Source organism: Meriones unguiculatus, chromosome 12, assembly GCF_030254825.1.
Source record: "Meriones unguiculatus strain TT.TT164.6M chromosome 12, Bangor_MerUng_6.1, whole genome shotgun sequence".
NCBI lineage: Eukaryota > Metazoa > Chordata > Mammalia > Rodentia > Muridae > Meriones > Meriones unguiculatus.
The window spans coordinates 27,367,953-27,392,951 of record NC_083360.1 but is presented as its reverse complement, the minus strand read 5'-3'; the positions used below and the strand labels follow the sequence as shown (position 1 = coordinate 27,392,951).

Here is a 24,999-nt window from a genome sequence, read left to right as displayed (position 1 = left end):
GTCTGGAAGGATGTACCGTGACATACCAATACTTGAGTCTAGACAACACCAACTCAGAATAATCACCCACTGAGGCAAAACCAGAGTCCAAACCAATGCTCCTTTGGGATGAGCAGAGCGCAGTGTTGGGAAGAGTCAGGGTCAATGCCAGTGATGCAAACTCATCTGATTTCCCTTTGACTTGCCATGTGACTTTAGATAACTAGCTCTCCCTTCCCCGACTATTGAATTAATCACTCATGAAGTGAAGGGGGTAGACTGGATAAAAGCTATCATTTTAGTATCATATCATCTAAGACACACCTTAGGTGTCTCCCTGGAGCAGAAAGCATGTGTGTCTTCTGTGGCTGTGTCCCCAGCCTCAGAACCCGGCCTGGCCCTTAGCTAGGGCTCAGCAAGCTTTCATGAAATCATCTGTGTACTGAAGCATGGTGCAGGCAGAATGTGCAATAAGTGTGATGGTGGATGTGCAGCCTTGATTTGATGAGTCATGATAAGTGGCTCTGTGCTGACTCCCTCCTCCATCTGCCTGCTCCTGCTCTCCTTCCATCCTCTCTTCTCGCTCTTATTAGGAGCTTTAGTCTTTCCTTTCCCACCTTGCCTTCCCTCTTTTTCTGTTTCATTTATTTTTTCTTTTCTAGTCTCTTCTTTCTCCATCCTTCCTTCCCTCTATCTTTTTCAACATTCCTACATTTTTTTTCTCGCTTCCTTCATCTTCCCGATCTTCCATCTTGCTTTTGTGGCGATTTTTCAGCTGTGGTTGGGACGGAATGTTTAGTTATGACCAAGTGAGAACCAAGTGGACAGAAACAGGTGACAGGGCTATGAGCACACGTGACAGTGGCTTATCTGGTCAGGCCAACTGTCTGGTAGTATGTGAACTGGTGCCCATGCCCTCTGGTTGCTCTTGGTTGGGGTCAAGTGTTCTCATTAGTCCTTGTCGGAAGCTTCTGGAAGATCCTGTGATGCAGTCAGAGCTGAGGACCCTGATTGTGAGCAAAAGGACACAGCACAAACTGTTGCACAGAGAGACACGAGGTCATAAGCACAGAGTCGCAGAAGGAGGGGACATGAGGAAGGTTGATGGGGACATTATTGGTGGAAAGGTCAAGGAAGGCCAAAAAGAAAGCCTTGTGGGGGACTTAGCCACTGCTTTTGCAAGACACTAAGCTCTTATTTACTACCATCCTGCATGGATTGCATGCTCCCAAGACTGAGCTGTTAAAAAACCCATTCCAGGTGAGGGACAGATGTTTACTGTGGTGTGAGCTTGCTCAGGGCCACTCAGCTATCCCTCAGCTCAGCCACGGCCCTGTCCATGACCTGAAGCCTATAGTTCCCAGCTGGAACACAGAACAAGGTGTATGTGTGAGACCAGGAAGATGAGATTTTTATCTTGCTGCACAAGAGAAGAGTGAGAAGGGGGAGGTACCCTGACCTGGTTTAGTTTCCAGTTTAATTTGCTAACCAGATGTTCAGTGGAGTGGGGACAGGGCTGGGAGCCAGCCACAAAGAGTTGGATGACTGTTAGAACCCTCCCCCAAAGTAGCATAAAGAATAACCTGAACAGAGAATGTGGCCACCACGATGGCAACCCAGGAGGCTACCATGTCAGAGCGAAGAGCCCACATTGGTCATGAGAGCTGCAATTGCCCACACGTGGCTTCCAGGACCATGCTGGACATATTCCTCTCTGTCCACACAGCTGGCCTCCTGCAGATCTGGGTGGGCATCTCCCAGCTACAGTCATCTTTGGGTCTTGCTCACAGGGGACAGATAGGAACATTCAAAAATCCCTGGGCAGATGCCATATTTCTCCAGTGGGACAGAGGGACCACACAGGAGCAAGGCTGGGACCTTGCCCCCACCACACGACCTCTTGTCTGGATGGACAGAGTACTCCAAGGACAGACTGCTACCCATTGTAACTCATTGAAAGAATCCCCAGGGTCAACAGGAATGATGTGGCCTAATAAACCAATGGCCCAGCTTGAGCACACTGCTTTCTGACCTTAGTTCACTTACTTTGGAGGGTCTGACTGTTGCTTTAAAGGGAGCATAGGCATAGGCTTGAAGTGGACATGTCAGCTGGGCACTTGTGACTGTTCCATTTTTTTCTCTCTCTCAAGGGTGCCTTGGACTGCGCACAGAGTGATTCTCTGCCCCGCTCCAGGGCAGAGGTACTGGATCCCTGCAGTAGCCAAGGCCGCCACAGTGATGCTCATGGATGTCAGGTCCCAGCAGGTCTGTGAATGCTGTGCGACACAGAGGGACCACATGACATTTCTCCCTTACAACGTTGGGCAGGATGGTGTATTGCACTCACAGACAAGCGGAGGCCCAGAGAGGCTCAAGGTCATACAACTGATCACGGCAGAATCAGGGTGTGATGTTCCAGGGGTCATTAGCTTAGGATAACTGGGCATGTAAACTCATGCACTTAGCTCTCAAAGGGTGTCAGCCAGCTGCAGGTTGGTAGTGGGGCCTTGTCTTCACAGAGACATCTGTCCTAAGCAGGGGTTACCCTAGCTCCCTTCTACCCCAGGATTGAAGCCTGAGGATTGGGTTGAAGATGAGATTTGTGACTGTCAGTCTGAGAATAGCTGGGGCTTTGAGGCCTCTTGTCTCTGACAGTCAGACATGGGTTCCTACATCCCTGCTATAGGAGATCCTGCTTGTTCATCCCCAGCCCTCAAAATGCAAGAACAGCCCACAGTCTCATGACACCCAGGGCTTCTGTTTGCAGGAGGAGACAGCTGATATTCCCCTTACAGCCATGTCTGGGGAGCAGAGCTGTTGGGTGGGCCAAGGTGGGATATGACTTGGTGAGGCTGTTCCTGAAAGTGCAGGGTTGGGGTAGGGGTATCACCCAGCTGACGGTTGAGGACAGTGAGGATCCTAAAGGCTTCATGGGCATACTGCAGCTGTGGTCCATGGAAGTACCTTGAGAACAAGTTCCTCTGCTCACAGCTGGAGGTGAGTCACATCTTCCAGCCTCAGGTCCTCACAGAAGTGTGGGGCTCACCACGAGTCACTGTGGGCTAAAAGAAAGACAAGAGAGACATCTATCAGCTGACATGGTTGTTGGTGGCCATTGGAATAGATCTTCCAGGAGTGATTTTTTAACCTTGGGCTCTTGCTGTTCTAGGCCAGCTTTCAGAAGAGTCCTGTGGCTGTGCTGAAGGTGGAGCAGAGCCCTGCATGGTGGTGCCAGTAAGGACCAGAGACAAGCTCCAGAGAGACCCGCCAGGGTCTGAGCATAGACAGGTGAGGCCAGAGGGTTCTGCAGATATGATGGTCAGCGGGGCCCTTGTGGCCCTACTATGTGCATGGCAGTAGTAGGGCTCCAGATTTGGAAGAATATTCTGGAAATTATTGAGGGGGACGTTTGAGGAGCTGGGATGCAGTGCACTGAGAGCTAGCTGAGAAGTAGGTTAGGCTGAAAAGAATTCCAGACTAAGTGTCTAGACTGGGCTAGCCCAAGACACTCTGGTTGCCTTAGGGAAGCCCCCTGTCCTCTCACAGGGCAGGGACTGCCTCTACTCAGAGATGATGGGACCCGGGGGATACTGGAACTCTCAAGAGCTCCCCAGCCCTGGAGGTGGAGAGCCCCCGTGACTGTCTTCTGTACTCTGTGCCGCTCCAGCCTTCTGGTCTTTGGAGCTGGATCTGAATTCTTTCTGACACTGTGGCAAACCGCTGACCCCAGCTTCTGCCTCTTATCCTAAAGAACAAAGCTGAGCCGGGAGTGGTTTCCTGATGTGGCTCTGTGGTTCTGAACCTCATTCATTCATGCGTGCATGCATTCATGCATTCAGTTCCCCTCAGGCAGTTTGGCTTTATTTAGAGGAAGGAATTCCACACAGAAGAAGAGAGAGAGAGGAGCTGCCTGCAGCAGCCATTCTTCCACCTGTCCCTAAAGAGGATGAGACAGCAGGAAGACAGGCTCTGTGCACCAGCCACTCGTCCTGTTTATATACATGGACCTGCAGTCCAGAGGCACTCCAGGGCCATCACCTAGTCTCAGTGTTCCAAAAGATTTGAAGTTCTGTATTCTCCTTATGGAATGAACTCCCCCACAGCCTCAGGGGACTCCTAGGCCCTCACCCCTGAGCTGCCAACACATTTCCTGGATTCCAGAGAGCCCTCACGGGTCTCCTGGCCCCAAGCCCATGTTGCTAATGAAAAACAAGCTCTAAAGCCACTGACTAAGAATCAGAGGCCCAAGGGGCCCACATCTCTAGGCATTATGGGCCAAGCTCTCTCTCTTCCTCCTTTCATGCACGTCTTTTGTCACCCTGAGATAGCATATGCTCAGCTTCAGCACCACTTCCGTCTCTGCTAATTCTATTGTCTCTAATCTCATCACTGTGTTATAACCACGTGTCACACTGCCCTTGAGGTCTAGGTCTTTAATTTAGGAATGCCCAGTTTACAAATCAGGGTGGGGGGTGTAAGGCTCCAGAATTCAAATATTTTCCCCAGGTTAAAGGCAAGGCTTAAGCCTCGTTCTGCTGTCCCTGCCAAGAGCCTGCCCACAGTCCCAGAGCTCCCTATAGGCCAGGAAGACTGAGAAGCTCAGGGGCCAGTAGAGAACCTGACTGGAGCCTAGATCTGGCACCCACTCACTTTCCTGTTCCATTCAGGTGTGCTGTTTTGAGCCAAGGATATTCCTTGCTGGATAGACATGTTGTATAAATGACTATAAAGCATTCAGAGTGGTCTAGGAGGCCCCTCAAGTGAGCTTGGCACTACTCCAGTCCTGGGGCAAAATAAAGACCAGTCCCTATATTCCCCAGGGGAATAGACAGTTCATATAACACTGAGGACTAGAACCTTCCACATGTGGTTGCTGTTTTCAGTCTATGCCACCTGAGATGGCAGCTATAAGCCACAGGGTGGTTTGTCCTCCTGCAGAATCAAACCTCCTTTATAACTGTTCACGTTCTGTGGTGCTTGTGGAGACTGTGTTGGATAAAGGGCGATAGGGAGGATGGGCCAACAGATTGTACCAACATCTGTGCATGATCTGTTTATGGTGTAGTATGCAGAAGATAAGCAAGGATGGCCAGGGAGTGCCCAAGGATATTGGGTTCTCTGTGAGGAGGCAATGATGTTTGCTTTGAGATAAAGGGGTGTTCCTTGAGGATATTTGGGAGAAGGAGAACCCTGGGCAGGCCCTTTGGTGGAAGAGTGGGACACACGAGCAGCTGTATGAGCAGAATCAGAGAGGATCAAATGTGGGTGAGGCTCAGCAGGGAAGGGCTGTTTCATACCTCATCTCCTCTCTCCAATTGCAGGGTACTCTTCTCCAGCGCCACCTAGGTGGACAGGTTCTTTGGCCGCTGTATGGCTGTCCCCCAGGGCCAAGCACGGATGAGCCACTCTGCTCTTTGAACCTGGCAGGAGTTTCAGAGACTCTCCAAGATGCTGGAGCCCAGGAACCCCTACTGTTTTTACCCATATCCATGCTCCAGCTCTGGGGACCTGCTAGAGAACCAGAGATCCTACTGCCATCTCTGCTCCAGGAACGTCCCCTACATGAACTTCAGACCCAAGAAGATGCAGCCAGCAAGCCCTCACCTGCGCCAGAGGCTTTGACACATCCTGGCTGGCACTGTAATCTGGCGAGGAGCCATGACACCTTCCTCAGCCAGGAGTCCCGACTCATTTCAAATGGCTCGTTTCTCACAAAAGGGCCAAAGGAGCAGAGAGACGTGTGGAAGGAAAGAGGTGGGCCTCCAGCTGCAAGTGCAGAGAAGTTGGGGGCGATGGGAACCTTGGATGGGATAAAATCAGAAATGGATGACAAGTGCCCGCTGGTCCTGGAGAGCAGTGAGAAGCTGATCTTGGACACTGAGGTCCAAGCCCCAGACAGCATGCAGGAAGGGAGCAAAGCTTCAGATACCCAGGCTGAGGCCCACTTTCCTTGCTTCCGGTCAGACTGTCTACTACTGCCTCTGCATGGGATGACCCCTAGGTCACAGGAAGGTCCTGAATCCCTGAGCAAGAGAGGGAGTATGGGAGGATATGGCTGGGAACTCTTGGAAAATCTGTCTTCAGAGGAGGAAGAGGGTCCCAGCTTCAGCACTCATGGAACCCGAGAGCCAAGGATAAATGGTACCCAGCTCCCAGCAGGAAAGGGCAAAGAAGTCTGGAGGAGAACACAGGGTGAGAAGGGCCACCAGCTGTGCTTTGGAGACACTCAGCTCCTGCAGAAGGAGAGATCTGGGTATGAAGAACAAGAGAAGGAGGTGAAGGTCCAAGTGACATTTAACCCGGCTTCTGTGGGAATCTCTGAGCGGCCTGAGTTCAAGGCTGATGTGGGTCAGGAACAGTGTTTACTAATGGGTGATCAGGATTTGCTGCAGGTTCCTAAATGGACCTCAGCAGATATCATCAATGATGGTTCTTGCCCCTCACAGGCTCTGATCATAGGACAGAACAGGTATGCCCTTCAGACAGACACACTGAAGAGGGAGGTGGAGGCCTGCTTCCAGGAGCTGAACAACCTGAAGATTGTCTGTGGAGATCCCCAGCAGGTGTCCGAATTGACAGGAGAGAGCCAGAGTATCACTCACATGTGGTGGGGTACTGAGGAGGGTGTGTGCCTTCAGCAACCATCGGCCAGCCAGGATCTGAATGCAGAACGCAACAGGAATGGTGAGAGAGTGAGGCTGGAAGAGGATGTGGCTCCACACACTGGAGAAGTCCTTCCAGGAGCAGCACTTGATGGGGATAAAGCCAACTGGGGCCCTGCAGAGCTGGGTGGGAGTCAGTTCCCCCCAACATGGCGGACAGGAAGCAGGTTCCATCAGCTCCTTGCCAACCTGAAGGGAGACAGAGATGAGGTTTCACTTGATAATGCCAGGCTTCAGGGAGAACAAGAAGGATGTCACCATGAAGGATGCTGTTGTGAAAAGGAGCGCACGAGAGAAGCAGCCAAGGCACTGAGGCTGGAGCAGGCAAACCACAGGTTGCAGGGAGAGCTGGCCCACCTCAAGCGTGAGCTGGAACAGTGCCTGCAGGCTGTGTCTGACCTGGAGGACTGCAATGGGAAGAGTTACTGCAAGATTTCCCAGCTGGAAGAGGAGAATGAGAAACTGAAGGGGGACCTGGGCCAGCTGCACAAAGCTGTGTCTGAGAATGTCAGGAAAGCCAGGGGTAGGATGAAGCATGTTGCCCTGGAAAACAGAGAGCTCAGGGCTCTCATCTCAGAGCTTGGGGTCAGCTATAAAGGGCTGATAAAGGACACAATGGTAGGGATAGAGGACATGGTCTGGGCTCTGCAGGAGGAAAACAAGCACCTTGTAGACAGGGTCCAAGGCCTGGAGCAGGAGGTCCTACAGATGAGCAAAGGTCTGGGGGAAGAAAAGTGGTATCCTCAGGGAAATTCCAAGATGGAGGGTGACTGTGGACACACTGAAGACAAAGAGATCCAGGTGACTATGTTTTCAAGGCAACTGATCACAAGAGCCTGTGGGTCACCCTTGAATGAGAAATCAGGTGTGACAGGAGGGCAGGCAGGACATTCCTTAGATTTGGAAGATTCTAGAGGCAAGGCTGTTGTTAATACTGTCTCATCAGTTTGTGCAGTCACCGAAGGGCCTCAGGAAGCACACACCAATGGGGCAAGGGGAGATGGTGCTCGGCTGCAGAAAGAACAGAAGACACCATCATGTTCCAGGCAACAAGGACAGCCTCAGGGGTCCCTGACCCACAGCCCCCAGGTATGTTGACTTGTCTTCCTTCTTGTATAGCTGGCTCTGCAGTGAGATATCCCCAAACACCTAGTTATCCCTGCAGCAGTCATATGAGGGCCTTAGATCAGCAGCCTCATTTGCTAGGTAAGAAAACCAGGCAGAGAAGTGAAGGGGTTTGCATGAGGTCATTCCGCTAGGGAGGGCTGTATCTGAGATAAGCTCAAGATCTCCCTTTGACGTGTGAGGTAAGCCTGACCCGTCAGTGGGTCCAGAGAAGAACGGATGGGGCTGGGGCTGGGGCTGGGGCTTGCACTTTGAGTCCTACCTTGGGTTTTCTCACATTGGTATAGCACAGAGAGCCAAAGCTATCACTCTTCAGGTTGGGTCTTAAAAGTTGCCGCAGACAGAGCAGTGGGCCATGAGGTAACACAGCAGAGTGGAGACCGGGTTGATTCTGTAGAGATGTGGGACTCTGGTGCAGGCATGGGTCCTCCCTCTGAGTCACTCCATGCTGACAGCCCCCTCCCAAGACAAAGCTTGAATTTTATAATCCCCAGAATAAAATGCCCACGTTGTTAATGTCTGGGGTCCATTGGTGCTGAGACCCTGTATTATCTAGGCATCCTGCTCCCCCACCCCTCTCTCTTTTTGTGTCTCCATCTGCTCCCTCCCCCTCACTCTCCATTACTGGCTCCTACTTTCCTCCCTCTCTCCAGCAATTCTATCTGCTGTTGGCTTTTTACCAGTTTCCTTTGTTGTCTGGTTGTCTGCACTTCATGCTGTTTGTGTGTGTCTATGTGTCTATGTGTGTATATATAGATATATAATTATTTCTCCCACGATAGCTTGTGTTCTTGTATACTTTACTGTTGTTTTAGTAACCACTCTAGAAATTCCAGGATGTAAATATCATTCAAGTTTGCCTTAGATTAAAGCCTTTGTCCCATGTCCCAAGTCATAAAAAAAAATCTTTCAGTTATTTAACTGCTTATTCTTTATTATCCTGTTACGAATCCTAATGAGTCATTGCTACTGCTTATTTGAACAGTCATTAATCTTTCTCTCACACATCTCTGTGTATACTGTTGTGTTTATTCTTCCACAAGAATTTGCAGGAATGTGTTGGTATTTGTCATAGTAAGAGTTAGCTGGTGATTGACTTTTTTGTGTTTCTCTTTACAAAAGAGAAAGGTAGCCTTGGAGATCCTTTTTCTTAGGTTCATCACTGTGGGTCTGCAGCTTTCCCTCGCTCAGCACTCTGAAAGCTGCCTTCCGCCTCCCACTTTCTCTGCTCAGACTCCAGTTGTCATCTTCATCCCTCCTCCCCAGTAAATGCATGTCCTCGTGTCTGACTGTTTTGAAGATTTCCTTTTTATCTTTGATTTTGGTGGCTTGATGGATTTAGCTCTGGTTCTGTTTGTACACCTTTCCCCAAGCTCTTTGAACTTGTATTTTTATGTGTTCCCACAGATTTGAAAAATCTTTGCTTATCATTCCCTTAACAATTTTTTTGCATGCTCAGAGATGGATATGTGTGTATATATACAATGTATGTGTGTTTATGCATGTGTGAGTTTTGTGTGTGTGTGTGTGTGTGTGTGTGTGTGTGTGTGTGTGTGTGTGAATGCAGATGTGTGGAAGCAGGAAGCCAACCTCTGGTGTCATCCTCCTGGAGCTGTCTCCTGTATTTATTTATTTCTCTAGACAGGGTTTCTCTGAGACCTGGGACTTGCTAATTAGGTTAGATTGATTCATCAGCAAGCCACAGGGATCTGCTTGTCTGAGCCTCTCATGTGTTGGGATTACAACCGCCACACTTGGCTTTTACTGTGGGTGCTGGGGATAGAACTCTAGTCCTCAGCTCTGCAACAAGCACCTTAACTGCTGAACCTTCTCCAAGGCCAGTGGTTGTTCTTTTGTCAAGATTTTATTGTCTTTTTTTTTTTTTTCACCTTCTGGAATTCCAGACTTAATCTTGTATCTTTTGGGAGAAAAATGTTTATTTTAGGTGCAGGTCTGTGCTTCCATTTGGGGTTTCTTATTGACTTTTCTTTAAATCTGCTAACTCTGTGTCCTGTTGTGACCCACCCCTTGCTAAATTCACCCAGTGAACTCCTGATTCCATTCATTGTACTTTGTGGATCTAGGATCCATCTTAATATTTACAAAGGAGAGATGCTGACTCTATGCTGAAATAGTCCATCTTGTCCTCTATTCAATGTATCTTTCAAATGTGGAAATATGTAAGCCATTGACATTTGGTAGGTCTCATCTGCACTCCAGTGTCTGGATCATCCCTTTGCCTGCTTTTATTTGTCTGATTTCTTGGCAGATTGTCACATTTCCCTGTTTCTTCATATATTCAGTCATTCAAAGAGCTTTGGGATGTTGGATTTGCATATGATATGTGGTCCCTGGTCACCTCTTCCTCTATATTTGTTGTGTGCATCTCATGCTGGCCCTTCATGGAGTAATTGCTGGTCATCATGGTATTCCCATGCAAGTCTCTTTTGGTCCTAGGGTGTTGTGACTCTCATAGTGTGGTACTTGCTCCAAGGACATCCATCCCTTTGTGATGTTGGGTAAGTTTCTGGAGTGTTCAGCAGGATGGCATCACGTTGGCTCAGCCCAAAGGGTACCACCTTCTCAGTGCTGTTTGACCCTGAGGTCCTGGTGGTTCACCTCCCAGTGAAGGATGCAGGAGCACATGTCTAGAGCAGCATTTGTTTCATTCTCTGCTGGTCTCTCTTTTCTATTTGTTCCCCACATCTGGCTGTTCTTGCATCCCTGAACTCCATATCTCTTCCTCTCACCCCGGCCCTGCTCTCAACACTGGAACTAATTTCCTTACCTATGGGCCACAAAGTGTGTCAGAGAGAAGCCTAGGGATTCCTGCCCTTGCCTTGTGTTCCCCCATTCACCCTTGGTCACTTTTTAGTGTTGGCAAAAAAAAACCATTGCATTTTCTCCCTGGATTTTTATAGCTTTCCAATAACAGATATTCTGACATGACCTGGTAAGAACTGGAAATCCAAGGAGGAGAATATATGATAGAGGGTTTCATGCCATCACAAGATGGCTGCCTGGGCTCTGGTGAAGTGAAGAGCCAGGCTTGTTGAAAAATAAAACTGAGCTGGTGTGGCCATCAGAGCAGCCAGGGCTGTGGTATGAGACGGAAGGTAGAAAAGATGTTGCGAAAAGGTTAGAGCTGGCTAGTTGGCCCTGCTCTGAGGTGGTGTGCATGTGAGAGGGAGAGAGAGAGAGAGAGAGAGAGAGAGAGAGAGAGAGAGAGAGAGAGAGAGAGAGAGGGCGCCTATAGAAGGCATTTGGGACCACAGCTAAGAGGTAACATACTGTTTGGAAATGTGGAATTAACAGCTAGAAATGAAGTCTACATGTTTTAGGGACCATCAAGGACAGTGGGTGAAGAAAGGTCCCTCTTTCTGTCACAGGGTTAGACCTATGGCCCTCTCATAGCTTCCCGTCATACTGGACACGAACCCACAACTCTTACAGTAAGGACACAGCTGAGAGTCTCTGGGGCAGGAGCCTTGTCTGTCTGTCCTCCACCTGCTGCACCCTGAACTGCAACCTAAGACCGAGTCTCTGCATCCTTCACTGGCCTCTCTGTGCATCCCAGCTTTCACCTGGGAACTGCTGTGACCTTTGAGTCAGGGCAGCCCTGCAGACCGGGCTCGTGCGGAAGGGTGGAGGAGCTGAAGCAACCACAGCTCTTCGTAGCTCTGCAGTCACTGGTGCATGCCACTGATTGCTATTACCTAAGCATGGACTGTGGTGTCTGCTGACAGCATGGATGGGGCCAGAGCCTCTGCCCAGAGCCTTCTAAGGGCTCCCAAAGCTGATAGGCCTCCTTTTTGTCAGTTAGGTTGAATGACCTGTGTCTGTCATTCTCCCTGTCAACCAGAGCTCCTGTGGGACAGAATCCTCACTGTCCCTAAGCCCAAGCACAGCAGGCAGTCATCTGTGTAGGCTAGTGGACTCAAAGAAAAAGGCATGCTTCATGCTGTGGGCACTGTCTTAGGGCCCGTGGGCAGAGCCTTTGTCCAAGCCACAAGAAGCAGGAAGGAGGTAGCAGTGAACCACCAAACTTCTCAAAAGGCCATGTTGTTTTGGAGTCTGGAGCTAAATTGTATGGAACCATCAGGAGTACCCATCTGTGCCTGACAGGCCCTAGCCTGTGAGTCTCAGGCCTACGCAGTGTGCATTTCTATTAATTACGAGAAATATCACATTCTGCTCTTGTGGTCCCTGTTCATAGGGAGCTGTCCCATCAGTCACAGTCATATGGATCCTGCCCTCTCCTGCTCCACTCTTCTCTCCCTCACTCAAAATAGCCTGAGACCTCCTCCCCCTTCTCCCACTGAAGTGTGGAGTGGTGGAAGATAGGAAGGGAATGGGTTGTTTGAAGTAAAGCAAGGGTCGGGAGTGTTTCTGGCTAGCCATGCCACTCATTCCCGTACCTACCTTAGTGCTATCAGGATTGAACACACCTTGCCCATGGGTTTAGAAACCTTTCTGCCATGATCTCAAGATCCCACAGGTGTGTTCCTGTCATGGACAAGGTCTATCCCTCGACAGCCTTAGCATAGCCAAATTCAGCACAACTGCAGATGTCACCCCAATACTAAAAGTGGGAAAATGCACATGGCAACATGACAGGGGAAAGAAAAAGATATGTAACTTTATCAGGTTTGATCAAGGAGCTGGTTCAGGGGTTAAGAGCACTTTCTACTCTTCCAGAAGGCCCAGGTTCCATTTTCTATGTTAGGCAGCTCACAACCATTTATCTCTCCAGCTCTGGGGAATCTAAAGCCAGCTTCTGTCCCCCTTGAACACTGTTTTCATGCACCCACACAGACCTACACATAAATTAACATTTTTAATCTTTAAAAATGTATAAAGAAAAGACACATGCATGTGTACATATGTGTGTCCATGTATGTTAGTAAAATAATGAAGATTTAGCACACAGGACCTTTGGGGAAGGTACAATCCCTTCCATTGACCCCAGTTCCCTCAGGGCTGGGCAAGCTTCTTTTTGCCTGAATCCTTGTATCCATATGAGACCCGCTACCCTGGCATTCCACCAGAGAATAAGAGGTGATGTAGTGTCGGTTTAAGCCGGTGCTCATGGGAAATTTGTTATTGTTTGCATTATGTAAAGTCATAAAGCTTTAATGGCAGGAGCATCTGACAATTTGATTTGTGTGTGAAATTTCACTCATTTTTCTGTGTTTCAATGCAATAGTCACTGACAGCGATCAAACAGGATCCTGGTTGATAGATCCTATTTTGCATATTTTTGAGAAAAATAATATTATGGGATGTTGTTCTGCAGTTCCATTTCCCTTACCTTGCCCTCTTAAGATAGCCATCATGACCCACACGCTCATGTGTGTACACAGCGGCACCAAGGGCAGGCCATTTGGGAAATGGAAGGTAGCAATAATAGGCTGGGCCATAGAATTTGAAATGGTTCTTGGTTCCTGTATTCTCTCTCTTTCTTTTTCTCCCTTCCTTACTCCCTCCCTCCATCCATCTCTCATCCCTCTTCCTTTCTTCTTTCTACTATGAGAAAAAAGAAACAGGATAGACAGACAGACAGACAATAGAAAAAGCTACTGGTTGTTGGTTATGGTGCATTATCATCCGAGAACTTCACCCATGGTTCCTTTTCTCAGCTCCAGAAGTCCAAGGCCACTGCCTCTGAGGAAGACCCGGAACTGTGCATACAGCGGCTCCATCACCAGGTGCGGACCCTACAGTGCCAGCTCAGGGACCAGGGCTGGACACTGAGGGAGCTGCAGGCGGCTCGAGATGAGGCAGTGGGCCTCCAGGATAAGCTCAAAGTCAAGGTAGGCTGAACCAACACATTCTTGACCTCCAAATGTTTCCAGACCTCAAGGAGTGAGTGCCAACAGCTTGAAAGTGTTGGCTAGAGATTTAAAGAATAGAGTGGTATGAAGAAGAAAGGCAAGAGTTAGGGTTTCTATTGCTGTGATGAAATGTTGTGACTGAAAAACAAGTTGGAGAGGAAAGGGTTTATTTGGCTTATTTGGCTTATACTTCCGTATCACACTGTTCATCACTGAAGGAAATCAGGATAAGAACTCAAACAGGGCAGGGACCTGGAGGCAGGAGCTATAAAATCCATGGAGGAGTGTTGTTTACCGCCCTGTTCCCTGGAGCATAGTCCCCTGCTTTCTTATAGAATCCAGGACCACCAGCCCAGGGTTAACGCCATCCACCATGGGCTAGGCCATCCCCCATCAATCGCTAATCAAGATCTTATGGAGGCATTGTCTCAATTGAAGTTTTCTCCTTTCAGATAACTCTAGCTTGTGTCAAGCTGACATAAGAGTAGCCACCACAGGCACCTTCAAATATTTTCAAGAGGAAAATCCAGTCCTTCCTCTGCAGGAAATGTGTGGACATGATTATAAAAGGCCAGTGAGTGATTCAAAGTGGCCTGGTTCAGGACCTTGGAGGACATTTGGACCAACACGTAGCCAAACTCCCACAGACCTTGATAGGCACACTCACACGAGATGGTGGAAATCCCTGCCAGAGCAGTGGACTATGCTGACTTCAATCCCTTCAAGCCATACAATCCCTTCAATCAGGAGGAAACCTGATGAAAGACACAGGGAATCTCCACCTTGTTCCTCCTGTGTGTCAGCCCTTTGTGAAGACAGTGTTACTGAGTTAATTTTATTCGATACACGATACTTGTTAATAATCTTTTATACAGAAAACCCAAAGAGCCCTCAGAATGTATAACTAAGGATTTTTAAGCTACGTGGCTTGAAAATGCTTTCTCCTGATTTTCCGCTTTTTTTTTTTACTCTCTTCTCATCCACTTAAACAATTATTAGTTCTTTGACAATCTGACAGTCTCATACAGTGTGTTTTGATCAACTTCACCCCTCTGCCAACTCCTTACAGACTTACCCCTCCCTTCTCTACTCACACAACTCTCTCTCTGTGTGTGTTTTAAATTAAATCCATCAAGCACAGTTTGTGCTGCCCATTTCCTCTCAGATGTGTGGCCTCCCCCTACAGTGTGATGCACTTACCAGGGTCTACACTCTTAAAGAAAACTGACACTCCCTCTTCCAGCAGCAATCAATTGCCAATAGCTCCTTGCCTAGGGGTGGGACTCCGTGCCCACCTTCTCTCTCCATTTGGGGATTCAGTCTGACTTGAGCTAACGCAGGTCTGGTGTGTGCTGTCAGAAGCACTGAGTTCCTACGTACAGCTAGACTGATGTGTCCCTGAAACACTATTTCCTTGAGGTCCTACCACCTCTGGCTCTTAGGCTCCTTCTGTTCCCTCTTCCACAACAATCCCAAGTCTGGGAAGAGGGGGGTGTGATACACATGTCCCATATGGGGGTGAGCAATCACTTTTTAATTGCAATGTCCTGTACTCATTTCACGGGGACATATTGAAGCTATTTTCCAAACTGAAGCCTAGAGAGGTCGCCTCAAAGCCTGCGTACATTGAGTCCCATATGAATACAAGTTAGTTGACTTGAAGTTGGAATCTACCTTTTGATCAGTCCTGGGAAGTTATACCAAAGAGATGAACAGAAATACTGTTTGTGAAGCAAAGAAACAGACCAGTATTTCGTATTCCCATCAACAGAGAATGGCTTAAATACATCACGCCACAGCTGCATGGGGAGAGAATATGCATAATTGTAAAGAGATGGGGCCAGTTGTTTCGCTTGAAAACATCTCAAGGATTTTCTATTCAATTACCAAACAGGATGTGACACTCTCCATGTAGCAGATTTTCACGTGTCTGTACACACACACCCTGATTCATGTGAGTGTGTAATATTGAGGGGAAAAAATGATAGGTAAGAACCAGTCAGGGGCAAGGACAAGGGCTTCTTTAGGTTGCAACAGACAAGACAGTGTGAGGGAATAGCTATGAAATTCCCGCTTTGTATATTTTATGAGACAAGAATTCAGACGATCTGGATCCGGCTGAAGAGTAGTGGGGTCACTTGGTGGAGGCTGGGCTGATGTGGAAAGTCTGAGGTGGCCTCTCACAAGTGCCTGGTGCCTGTTCCCCAGCCCCTCTCTTCACTGTGTCAGGCCCCACACTTGGCCTGTCTCATCAGGAGCCGAGGCCAGCTCAGGGGGGCACTTCTGCTGCATGCTGTGTGTTGGGTGCCAGAGCTGACGGCTGGCATGTGACCAGCCTCCCACCAGGAACAGAATCCATGTTCCTAGTCTGTCCCAAGTGGTAACAGTAGCTAATGTTTATTGACCCAGGACCAGGCCTGGGTCTAGGTGCTTTATTATCAGTGAGGCCTTGTTATGACCCTCAATGTGGAATGGACAGTCATGGAACCCCACTGCACAGAAGACACTTAGCAGGGAGAATAAGTGATTTACAGGTCACAGGGAAGCAGCCAAGCCAAGATTATGTCTGGCTCAGGGACCCAACTTTCACACTAGGTTGTGTCTTTGTGGCTCCATGTTGGAGATCAGGGACAGCTGTTCCCCAGCACCCCATCCCCACACAGGGAAAGGTTACAGCAGGCCAGCGCTCAACACCCTCCCCTCCCTTATCCCACAAGGCTCAGTCACACTCTTGCTTCTCCTTTCAGCTCGAGGAGCTTTGGGAACAGCAGCAAGAAGCACGCCTGGCCATGGGGCCTCTGAAGGTAACATGCTGCCGTGTCACTGTTTCATATGCAGTGCTTAGCTTTTCATGAACATACCCAAGAGGGCGGGGGACAGTCGTCACCTAATACCTGCAGGAACTGTGTTCCACATACCTTCTTCATCTGGCTTCTCACATGTGTGAGACTACTAGCCTGTGTGACACGTGTCCTGACCCCACAGGCTGTGTCAGACTTTCTCCTCCGTGCAGCCTGGGAAGCGAGGCAGGCTTGGAGGCTGCTGATTGGTGCTCACAGTCCCTCCCTCCCTGTCTCTCGTCTTTTCCTCTGCCCTTTTCTCCTCTTTCTCTTCACTTGCCCTTTTTATTCCAATTCTTTCTGTGTCTCCCACCTTCCCGCGACTGCATTCACTCCAGCACGCTTCCTCAGGAAGGTGCCCTACTATCTATCTATCTATCTATCTATCTATCTATCTATCTATCTATCTATGGGACACACCTGCTTCCTGCCTTCTCCTCTGGGCTCAGTTTCCTTAGCCATTTTGTCAGGAATACAAACCACTTCTTCTCCCATCTGTCTGAGCCTCACCTTTGTGTTGACCCTTCCTAAGGCTGCGGCCCTTTAACACAGTCCCTCGTGTTGTGCTGACTCCAACCGTCACATTATTCTGTTGATACTTCATAATCATAACTTTGCTACTGTTGTGAATTGTAACACAAAAACCCGTGTTTTCTAATAGTCTTAGGTGACCCCAATGGAAGGGTTGTCTGACCCCCCCCCCCAGGAAGGGTCATGAGTCACAGGTTGAGAACCATTGGTGTTGATATGATGGAACCTGAATATTCCCACTGAGACTCTAGGGTGCCGTCTGGGATACCATAGACAGGACAGTGCAAGAAACCTTGAGGGGGACCATGAGGGGGTTCTCCCTCTTAAGTTCATGCTTTGACAAACCCGCCTCATCCGAAGGAGGACCCCAGTGCTCTGTACATTAGTAGGGTGACGCCAAATGAAAAGGCGGGGCTCTCCCGGGTGGTTTCTGTCTCCCTCACAGTGTGGTATGGATTGGTGAGTTGAGGTATGGAGGTCAGTCAGAGCACAGGGCCACGGTAGAGCCTGAGTTACATTCTGCCCTCCCTACTCCTATGAGCCTGGGGTCTATAAGGAAGATAGCATGCAGCCCTGAGGTCCTGGTGTCAGGGTGATGGAATTGCGTTGGCCCCCAGCTCAGCCTATACCATGGTGCTCCCCCCCCCACTTTCCAGGCCAAGCTGGCTTCCCTGGTCCACAAGTGCCAGGAGAGGAACCGCCTGATTGAGCACCTGCTGCAGGAGCTGCCGAGACACGAGCCCAAGAAGCACCTGCTCTTTGAACTGGCACAGAACATGCTTGATGATGTGGCATTGGCTGAGTATACCGCCACCTTCCTGACCCCGGGAGCCCCAGAGGTAAGCATAGACAACCCTGTCCTTACATGTAGGGACCATTGGTGGACCCAACAAAGTCCCCTGCCCTTCCCCCCCATGCTGTTTTGTTTAATAACCCAGCCCTCACACCTTCCGGATCCTTCTCTAGGTGGTACCTGAATTCAGGGTGCTATGAAGAATACTGGGGGTCCTTTCCCTCTGAAGTGCTTATGACCCTGTGAGGGGGGACAGACACAAATGTGCCACATAAGCCTCATCATGCTGTGTCACCAGATATTCTTGTCATCCATACTTCTGAACGCATAGCCCCTTCTGCCAGGATGCTTGGTCCACTGGCAGCCTCCTGTCCAGCCCTCAAGGTTCTGAGTGTCTGTCCCTAGTAACTGGTCTAAATCCCAATGGCTACAATTCTCCTCATACCCTTCTGCCCTCCACTGAACCTGGGCATGCATGACAGCACACACACAGGGGATTCTTCCTACATTGTTGAGGGCATTTGTTGGTACTCCTCTGTGAGGCTAGAGCCTTTCTGTAGATGTCTGCCTCCCCATTGTCTAACACAGAATCTGCTCAGTGAAAGCACAAGATCATGAATCAACTGGATGTACAGTGAGGTGGGCAGAATGCTTGTCTAGTATGGATGAAACCCTGGGTGCTATGCCCAGCACCACACCCACACAAAGATAATGAACCCAACGGGTGAGAATCTTCTCTGCTAAAAGTCAACGGAAAAAGAAATTGAGGGTGAAAAGTTCAGAAGTCCTGATGATGGAGAGTGGTGCTGAGTGCTCATTCTTCTGATCCTGATAGAGGGCTCCCAAGGCCCTGCTTGGCTCGGAACAGTAGCCTGTGGGACCCAACCGTGTCAGCCATGTCTGCCCATACACCTATTCCTCTCTTTGAGTCAGATCTGCCTCTGAGACTAGGCCGGCTACTGACGGTGTGGGGCTTGAGAGGTAAATTTAGCCAGAGCTATTTTCCAGGGATATGGCCTTGGGGTTACTCCTGGCTGTACAGGGGTTGACCTTTTCAGCTCCTTGCAGTCTTCAAGTGTCTATGATCCAAATCGCCATAGAAACAGAGGAGGTGGAAACTGGAGGCCACGGGCTGCTAAAGATGCAGCAACTTGGTGTAGGGCTAGAGGTCAAATCCACAGCACAGGATGCCATGGCTAGTGCTGCTTTTTTTCTGTGGGTTGTAGAAGGGACAAAGAAGAAGCAGGAAAGGAAGAAGAGAGAGAGGGAGGGAGAGAGGGAAAGAGAGGAGACTCTAGTTGAAGTGATTATGACAATCTCTGGGACACAGTTGGTTCCTAATAATTGTGATGAGGCAGGACTGAGGCAGGAGGTATTGATTGCAACATGAACACTGGGGTGGGATAGGCTGGTTTCCAATAACTGAACTCAAAGGGGCTGACGTGTAAATTAGAGCATAATCAATTACCTCTGGGAAACAGAACTATCATGTGGCTTGGCATACTCTAGGTAGATGAGCCCACCAAAAAAGTCAGCACATTCTCCCCTGCAGTGCTTAGAGGGGCAAATTCACTGTGTTCATATGTTGGTCAGTTACCATCTGTTGTCAGAAGGTCATGTGGGAGCTAGAAGAAAACTGGAGTGTGTGGGATGGGGGTGGGTGTTAAATTGCTCCAGGCTGAGGCTTCCATCTGTGAGAAGATTCTCTGGGCCTGGGATGTTTCCTCTTGGCCTGAGGAGGCCATACAGCAGACATAACTGCCCCCAATTGTCAACCTCTTTCCCTCTGCACTCTGTTCCGTGTCCCAGCCCTGATTCTGCTCCTTAATCAGCTCGGAACTACTGCCAGCTTTGAAGATGTCTTAGTTTGGTGTCTGTTGCTGGTAAAAATGTTATGACATCAAGCCATTTGGGTTACAAAAGGGTTTATTTGGCTCCCAGATCACAGATCATCATCAAGGAAACCAAGACAGGAACTTGGGGCTGCAGCTGGGAAACAGAGACCATGGAAGAGGGTGCTGATTACTGGTTCTCTGTCTCATGCTCAGCTTGCTTTCTTACACAGCTCAGGACCCGGCCAGGGGTGACACTGCCCACAGTGGGCTGGACCCTGTCACATCCACAATCAAGACAGTTCTTCACAGACATGGCCACAGGCCAGTCTGATGGAGAAAACTCCTCAGTTGAGATTCCTTCTTTGTAGGTTTGTGTGAAGTTGATAAAACAAACAAAACAAAACAAAACAACCAGCACGGGTGACTCTGACTCTAACCTGACAGTGTTCACCCCTCTGCTGTGTGGTCTGGAAACTGCCTCAGCCTGCTGTGCCATTTCCTTTCCATGACAGTTGATAGAGTTTCTACCACTTTGAGTTATAGATCTGTGGGAGAACCAAGTAGGCCAAAACACACAGCAAGTCAACCAAAGGGGCAGGAGAACAGTTGGCCCTCACAGGGATCAGACCAGGCTGGAGGTACGGTATGGCCCTGAATCCTCTGATCTCTGTTCTCTGACAATGGGAATGGCACAGTCTGCTCAGAAGAGCTTCTGAAAAGCTAGGATGAGTTAACCTGTCTCCAGTAGGCAAGAGGCTGAGATCAGAGGTACAGGGTCACATCCCAACTCTGCCACCTCTTCCAGCCCTTTGACCTATGAGAGGACACATGTTCTGTCTGCTGACTGTGTAGGTGATGTTCCAAGTGCTTGCAGAGTGTCCATTATCCCACAAGAACGGCACAGTTCTCCCCTACTCAGACGACAAAAGGAGACACCAAGAGCAACTTCACCTGTCCAAAGACCTGCATCCCCACAGAGCTCTCTAATTCAGCCCCTTCCATGCTGACTGACTTGCCTATGTGACAGGGTCTGCACATGGCCACAGCAATGGCCACTGTAGGAGTGGGTAGGTGGCGAGTAGTTGGTGGTCACAGCTGGGGCCTGGCACCCACCCCGGTAGTGCCCCTTGTCACCGGAGAAGCAGTCTTCAATGTGCGTGTGTCTGTCCTAGCATAAGGAATGAAAACTACTGTGATATGTCGAGAAGGCTAAGAACACTCCCCATGTGCTTTTCCTGGCTCCTGGCCCATCCTGAGAGCACACCCACACAGGAGGTGTGGCTGGACTGCAGCTCAGGGCGTTTGCACAGGCTCCGTTAGCTTCCAGGGCTGGGAAGGAAGAGTGCTGGTGCAGGACCAGAGAGCTGAGTCTCTAAAGAGACGAGTCCCCTAAGCGTGTCATTAGCTGGGGTCTGAGTCTGGCTATTGTGTAGCCCTCTGTTCCTCTAGCATTGTGTTCTGAGCCAGCTCTGAGGACCCTGGTGGACAAGTAGTGTCTGGAGAGGGAAATTGAATTCTTCAGTGATAGTGGTAGCAGCCCTTCCCGCTGGTAGCTGGATTGAAAGCTGGTCCAGAGCTTTATGGACAGTAGCTGTTGCTTCCGGGAACACAGATGGGAGTCCTGATGGAGGCCTTTGGGCTTTGGCTGACAACTGAGAGGGCTGCCTGCTGACTGATGGACTTGCATTAGGCTGTACATTGCTGATGGGCTTGCATTAAGCTGTACATCAGGTGTCTTGCATCAGGTGTCTTGGTGTGGTGATGGTGGGTATCAGCTCAACCAGCTTTCACTGTGGCTATGGCTGGGAATTTCAAGGTCTTGACATTTCCCAGGTTTTAGGTGGAGGAAGAAAAAAGGGCAAGGCAGACTTCTCACTCTGAAATCCTTACTCATCTTCTAACTCATCTTGAGTGGGCCTGGCTCAGGGGAGATTGACAGCCCCTCTGTGTCTTTTGCCATCCTCCTCTAGCCTGGCTTATATTTCCTGCATTTTGCTTGGACTTAAGTTGTTGACTTTAACAAGTAAAACTAAGGCTCTCTCTCTTTTTTTAAAAATTTTCATGAGCCTATGTGGTCTCCATCTTGGAAGCCTGGATACCAAAGAAGCTGGAGCTCATCCCAGATGTAGCCTGCTTGAAGTGTCACATACTCCTGGTAGCCTCACCCAGACTCTGGCCTAGAGTCGGCTCAGTAGAGGGAAGGGTGGTCCCAACCCAGGGCTTCTGAGTAAATGTACTGCTGCTCCTGGGATGTGATGCATTCTATCTTCTGTTTAGACATAGTCACCTGCACATGAAGGCCCTCTGATTCCAAAGAACATGCTGTTGGACCTCTAAGCCACCTGTCCCTTGAGTCAGTAGGGTTTCCTTTTCCCCAGGATGCTCTTTGAGAATCTGTAGTAGTTACCTTATGTTGTTATGATAGGCTATCCCAAAGGAAAGGTCTATTTTGGCTCACAGTTCCACAGTGATAGAGTCTATTATGAAGCGGAAGGCGTGACAATATCATGGAGGCAGCAGTGGGAAGCTGGCTTATCACATTTTCATCCATAAACAGGAAGGAGAGAGAAGGAACAGGAAGCGGGGTGAGGCTGTAAAACCTCGAAGCCTGTCCCAAGTGACATACATCCTCCAGCAAGGCTCCATAACCTTTCCAAAGAGCCCCATCAACTAGGGATCAAGTGCTCAAACACACGAGCCCATGGGAGACAATTCTCATTCAGACCATGTAGGGGCTAGAGCACCATCCAGCAACACTGAATGATGAATCAGTGGCCCCTGGCAGTGCCAGATGCCCCAACTTCCCTTAAATTTTCCCTTAATGCATTTCGAAGGGACGCTTGTCGCTATCTGTGTATGGAGGTTGAGTGAAGGAAATTTAATTGTCCCTGGCATGTGGTTCCCTTGAGCAGATCTGATCTTGGTCACCTACATGGTGGCTGAGGAGGGGATGAAGAAGACATATCATCACAGCCAACTTCCGGCGAGGGTGAGCTCAGCTGCACAGGGTGGCTACCTTTCTCTGGTCCTCCGGGGACCTTTTCACCTTGTTCTACACAGTCTACCTACTGAGCTCTCCTTCCTTCCAGACAGGCCACCACCTCGATGTGAGCTCCAACGGGACAGCAGCCAGAGGAGGAGGTCAGTGCACCTGCCAGAAACATTTCTGTGTGTTCATCAAAAGCCAGGGTTGGGTGGGGTGGTTGCAAACTGCCTGATGTCAAGTTTGTACCATTCAGGGGACTGCCTATTTCTCCCTCTCCTTCTGCTGCTGAGACCTGTCTTACCATCTCACATGTCAGAACACACCACAACAAAACAAGAAGAGCCTCACATTCCTCAGCTCCATTTTTTTTTTTTCATTATGAACCACTACATCCATTTGTCAACCCAGGACACTCATATAAGTAGTTTCCATCTATTAGGAATAAGCTCATGGGACAGTTGTGCTCAGCCCATGCCTTCATTGTTGTGAGGTGACTCATGTCCTCTGCGGAATGTAACATGGCCACCAAAGTGGCTGAGAATGCCATGCTGTAGGGCAATGTGATTGTATTTCATTAAATTTAAAGACGGTAGGGCTGTCTGGTATCACACACTCACATCCACATGTAGCCAGCAAGGCAGGCTAAGAGATGAAGTAAATATTAACTGTGGTTACTCAGGAAGAGGAACATGAGTGGGTTTGTTGTTGTTCTGTTAACTTCATTGTAATAGAGAAATTAAGGTACTGGGAGTCCAGACAGAATCTCCTCTCCTCAGGCTGGAAGTCCTTAAGTGCCACTCACTAACAGCGTGAGGGTGGGTGACAGGCATGAGGCTGACCCTGAGGGCGTGTGGAGGTTGCATTCACAGACATACTGGGCACCCTCCAGGTCCGTTTTTTTCCTTGTGGCTTGTCTACTGGATTCTGTTCTCGCCAGCACTGTGATCATGGATGAGTTACTCAATTTCTCTTTCTCTCTCTGTGTCCTGCAGACTGTTTTCAAAATGAAGATACTATGATGGTCTTGTGCAGGGCCTGGCACGTAGCTGGGCATCAGTACATGAGAAGAAAGGCTCTTCTTGTGCGTATGGGGCTGCCTCCTGTACCTTCACTGCTGCCCCTCTAGCCTGAGCTGGCACCCGTTTCTACCGCAGAGAGCTGCGAATTCTAGCTGGGCCCACTCTACCACTGGTTTTCTAGCAGTATGCCTTCTCCAAGCTCAGCCTCTCTTACTTGTCAATGAAGGAAATGCTTTGTGATTCATGAGGCTGTTTGTATTAGGTTATTGGAGGCTACCTGGCACCCCCTGGAGGGGGTACATACGAGATGTGGGAACCAGCAGAGGGAACACAGGAGGCAGCCCCATCCTGGAGGCCTGGCAGCTAGCAGGGAATTAGGCAGACAGGCAGTGGTCTGGGGTAACCCCAAGACCGTGATAATGCCATTACTAAATGTGGTAACTCAGAGAACTCAAAGGCACCCACCAAGAAAGCCTCTGTCACAGAGATAGCCATCTGGGAAAATTTGTGGATAGCAAGAAAGTGGGAACATTACGATAAAGTTTAGGACCTGTTGATTTTAAAGATGTATGCCTGGCCTGAGGCCTGAGGCCTGATTGAGGATTCTCTCTTCCAGCTCAGGACTATCTACTTAATTCTGAAACAGATAGTGTCCTTCAAAGACTGTGGGGTGTGGAGTCCTGGTCCCCTCCAGGGACTGAGTGGATATCACAGACGGGTCCACCTGGTTCCCCAAAGGTAAGCACACACCTTTACCTCACTTCTGAACTATGGTTTTGCTTGAAAGTGAATGCACTCTCATGTACACACACATACACAGGGAAAGAGAGAGAGGGGGAGAGAGGCTTGCACACATACATGGACACATAATAACCCCAGTAAAACCACCAGGTTAAGAACTCAAATGAAACCCAGTATCTATTATCTGCTTTTCAGTCTCTGTTTCTGGTGAAGCCGTGTGCTGTGTCTTGTTACTCGTCTTGATTGCTGGCCTCCTGTGTGGAGACCCATGCCCTGTTCTGAGGTTCTGCTGAGGATCCCTGCCCCAGAGAGAACTTCCCTTGCTATGATGGGCTGGTCAGTACCTTCCTCACCCAGGGCTGATTCAAAGACGATGAAGCCACAGCAACTCTGCCTGACATTTGATGCTCACACTCACCTCTGGGCACAAAACCTACAGGCTCCTCACAGTCCTCTCCCATTGGTCCTGGTGTCCCACAGGCGATGAGATCCCTGTCCAGCATCCCACCCTCATAGCTGCCTGGGTCTCCTACCAACTGCCATTGAGGGGAAGGCTCTGACACACCACTGGACTGCACGGAGAACCTTCCCCCTGCTGTCAGTGTCGTTCTCACAAAGCTTCACAGCCTTGGTCCTTTGCAGATCCTAGCTAAC

At 49.3% G+C, this 24,999-nt stretch overlaps 1 protein-coding gene across 4 annotated transcripts in view; it reads left to right on the top strand.

Moving 5' to 3' along the window:
- C12H4orf50 (chromosome 12 C4orf50 homolog) overlaps positions 1–24,999 on the top strand; it is an 87,928-nt gene that overhangs the window by 20,618 nt on the left and 42,311 nt on the right. For all 4 annotated transcript variants that reach the window (XR_009585053.1, XM_060365411.1, XM_060365410.1 and 1 more), the window contains 8 exons: positions 2,130–2,244; positions 3,149–3,267; positions 5,301–7,730; positions 13,406–13,579; positions 16,348–16,404; positions 17,628–17,810; positions 22,689–22,740; positions 24,221–24,342. Coding sequence is in view for 3 of the 4 variants with exons in the window: in XM_060365411.1 (XP_060221394.1) it covers positions 2,130–2,244; positions 3,149–3,267; positions 5,301–7,730; positions 13,406–13,579; positions 16,348–16,404; positions 17,628–17,810; positions 22,689–22,740; positions 24,221–24,342 (3,252 nt within the window). In the remaining variant the exon portion in view is untranslated. The remainder of the gene's footprint in view (positions 1–2,129; positions 2,245–3,148; positions 3,268–5,300; positions 7,731–13,405; positions 13,580–16,347; positions 16,405–17,627; positions 17,811–22,688; positions 22,741–24,220; positions 24,343–24,999) is intronic.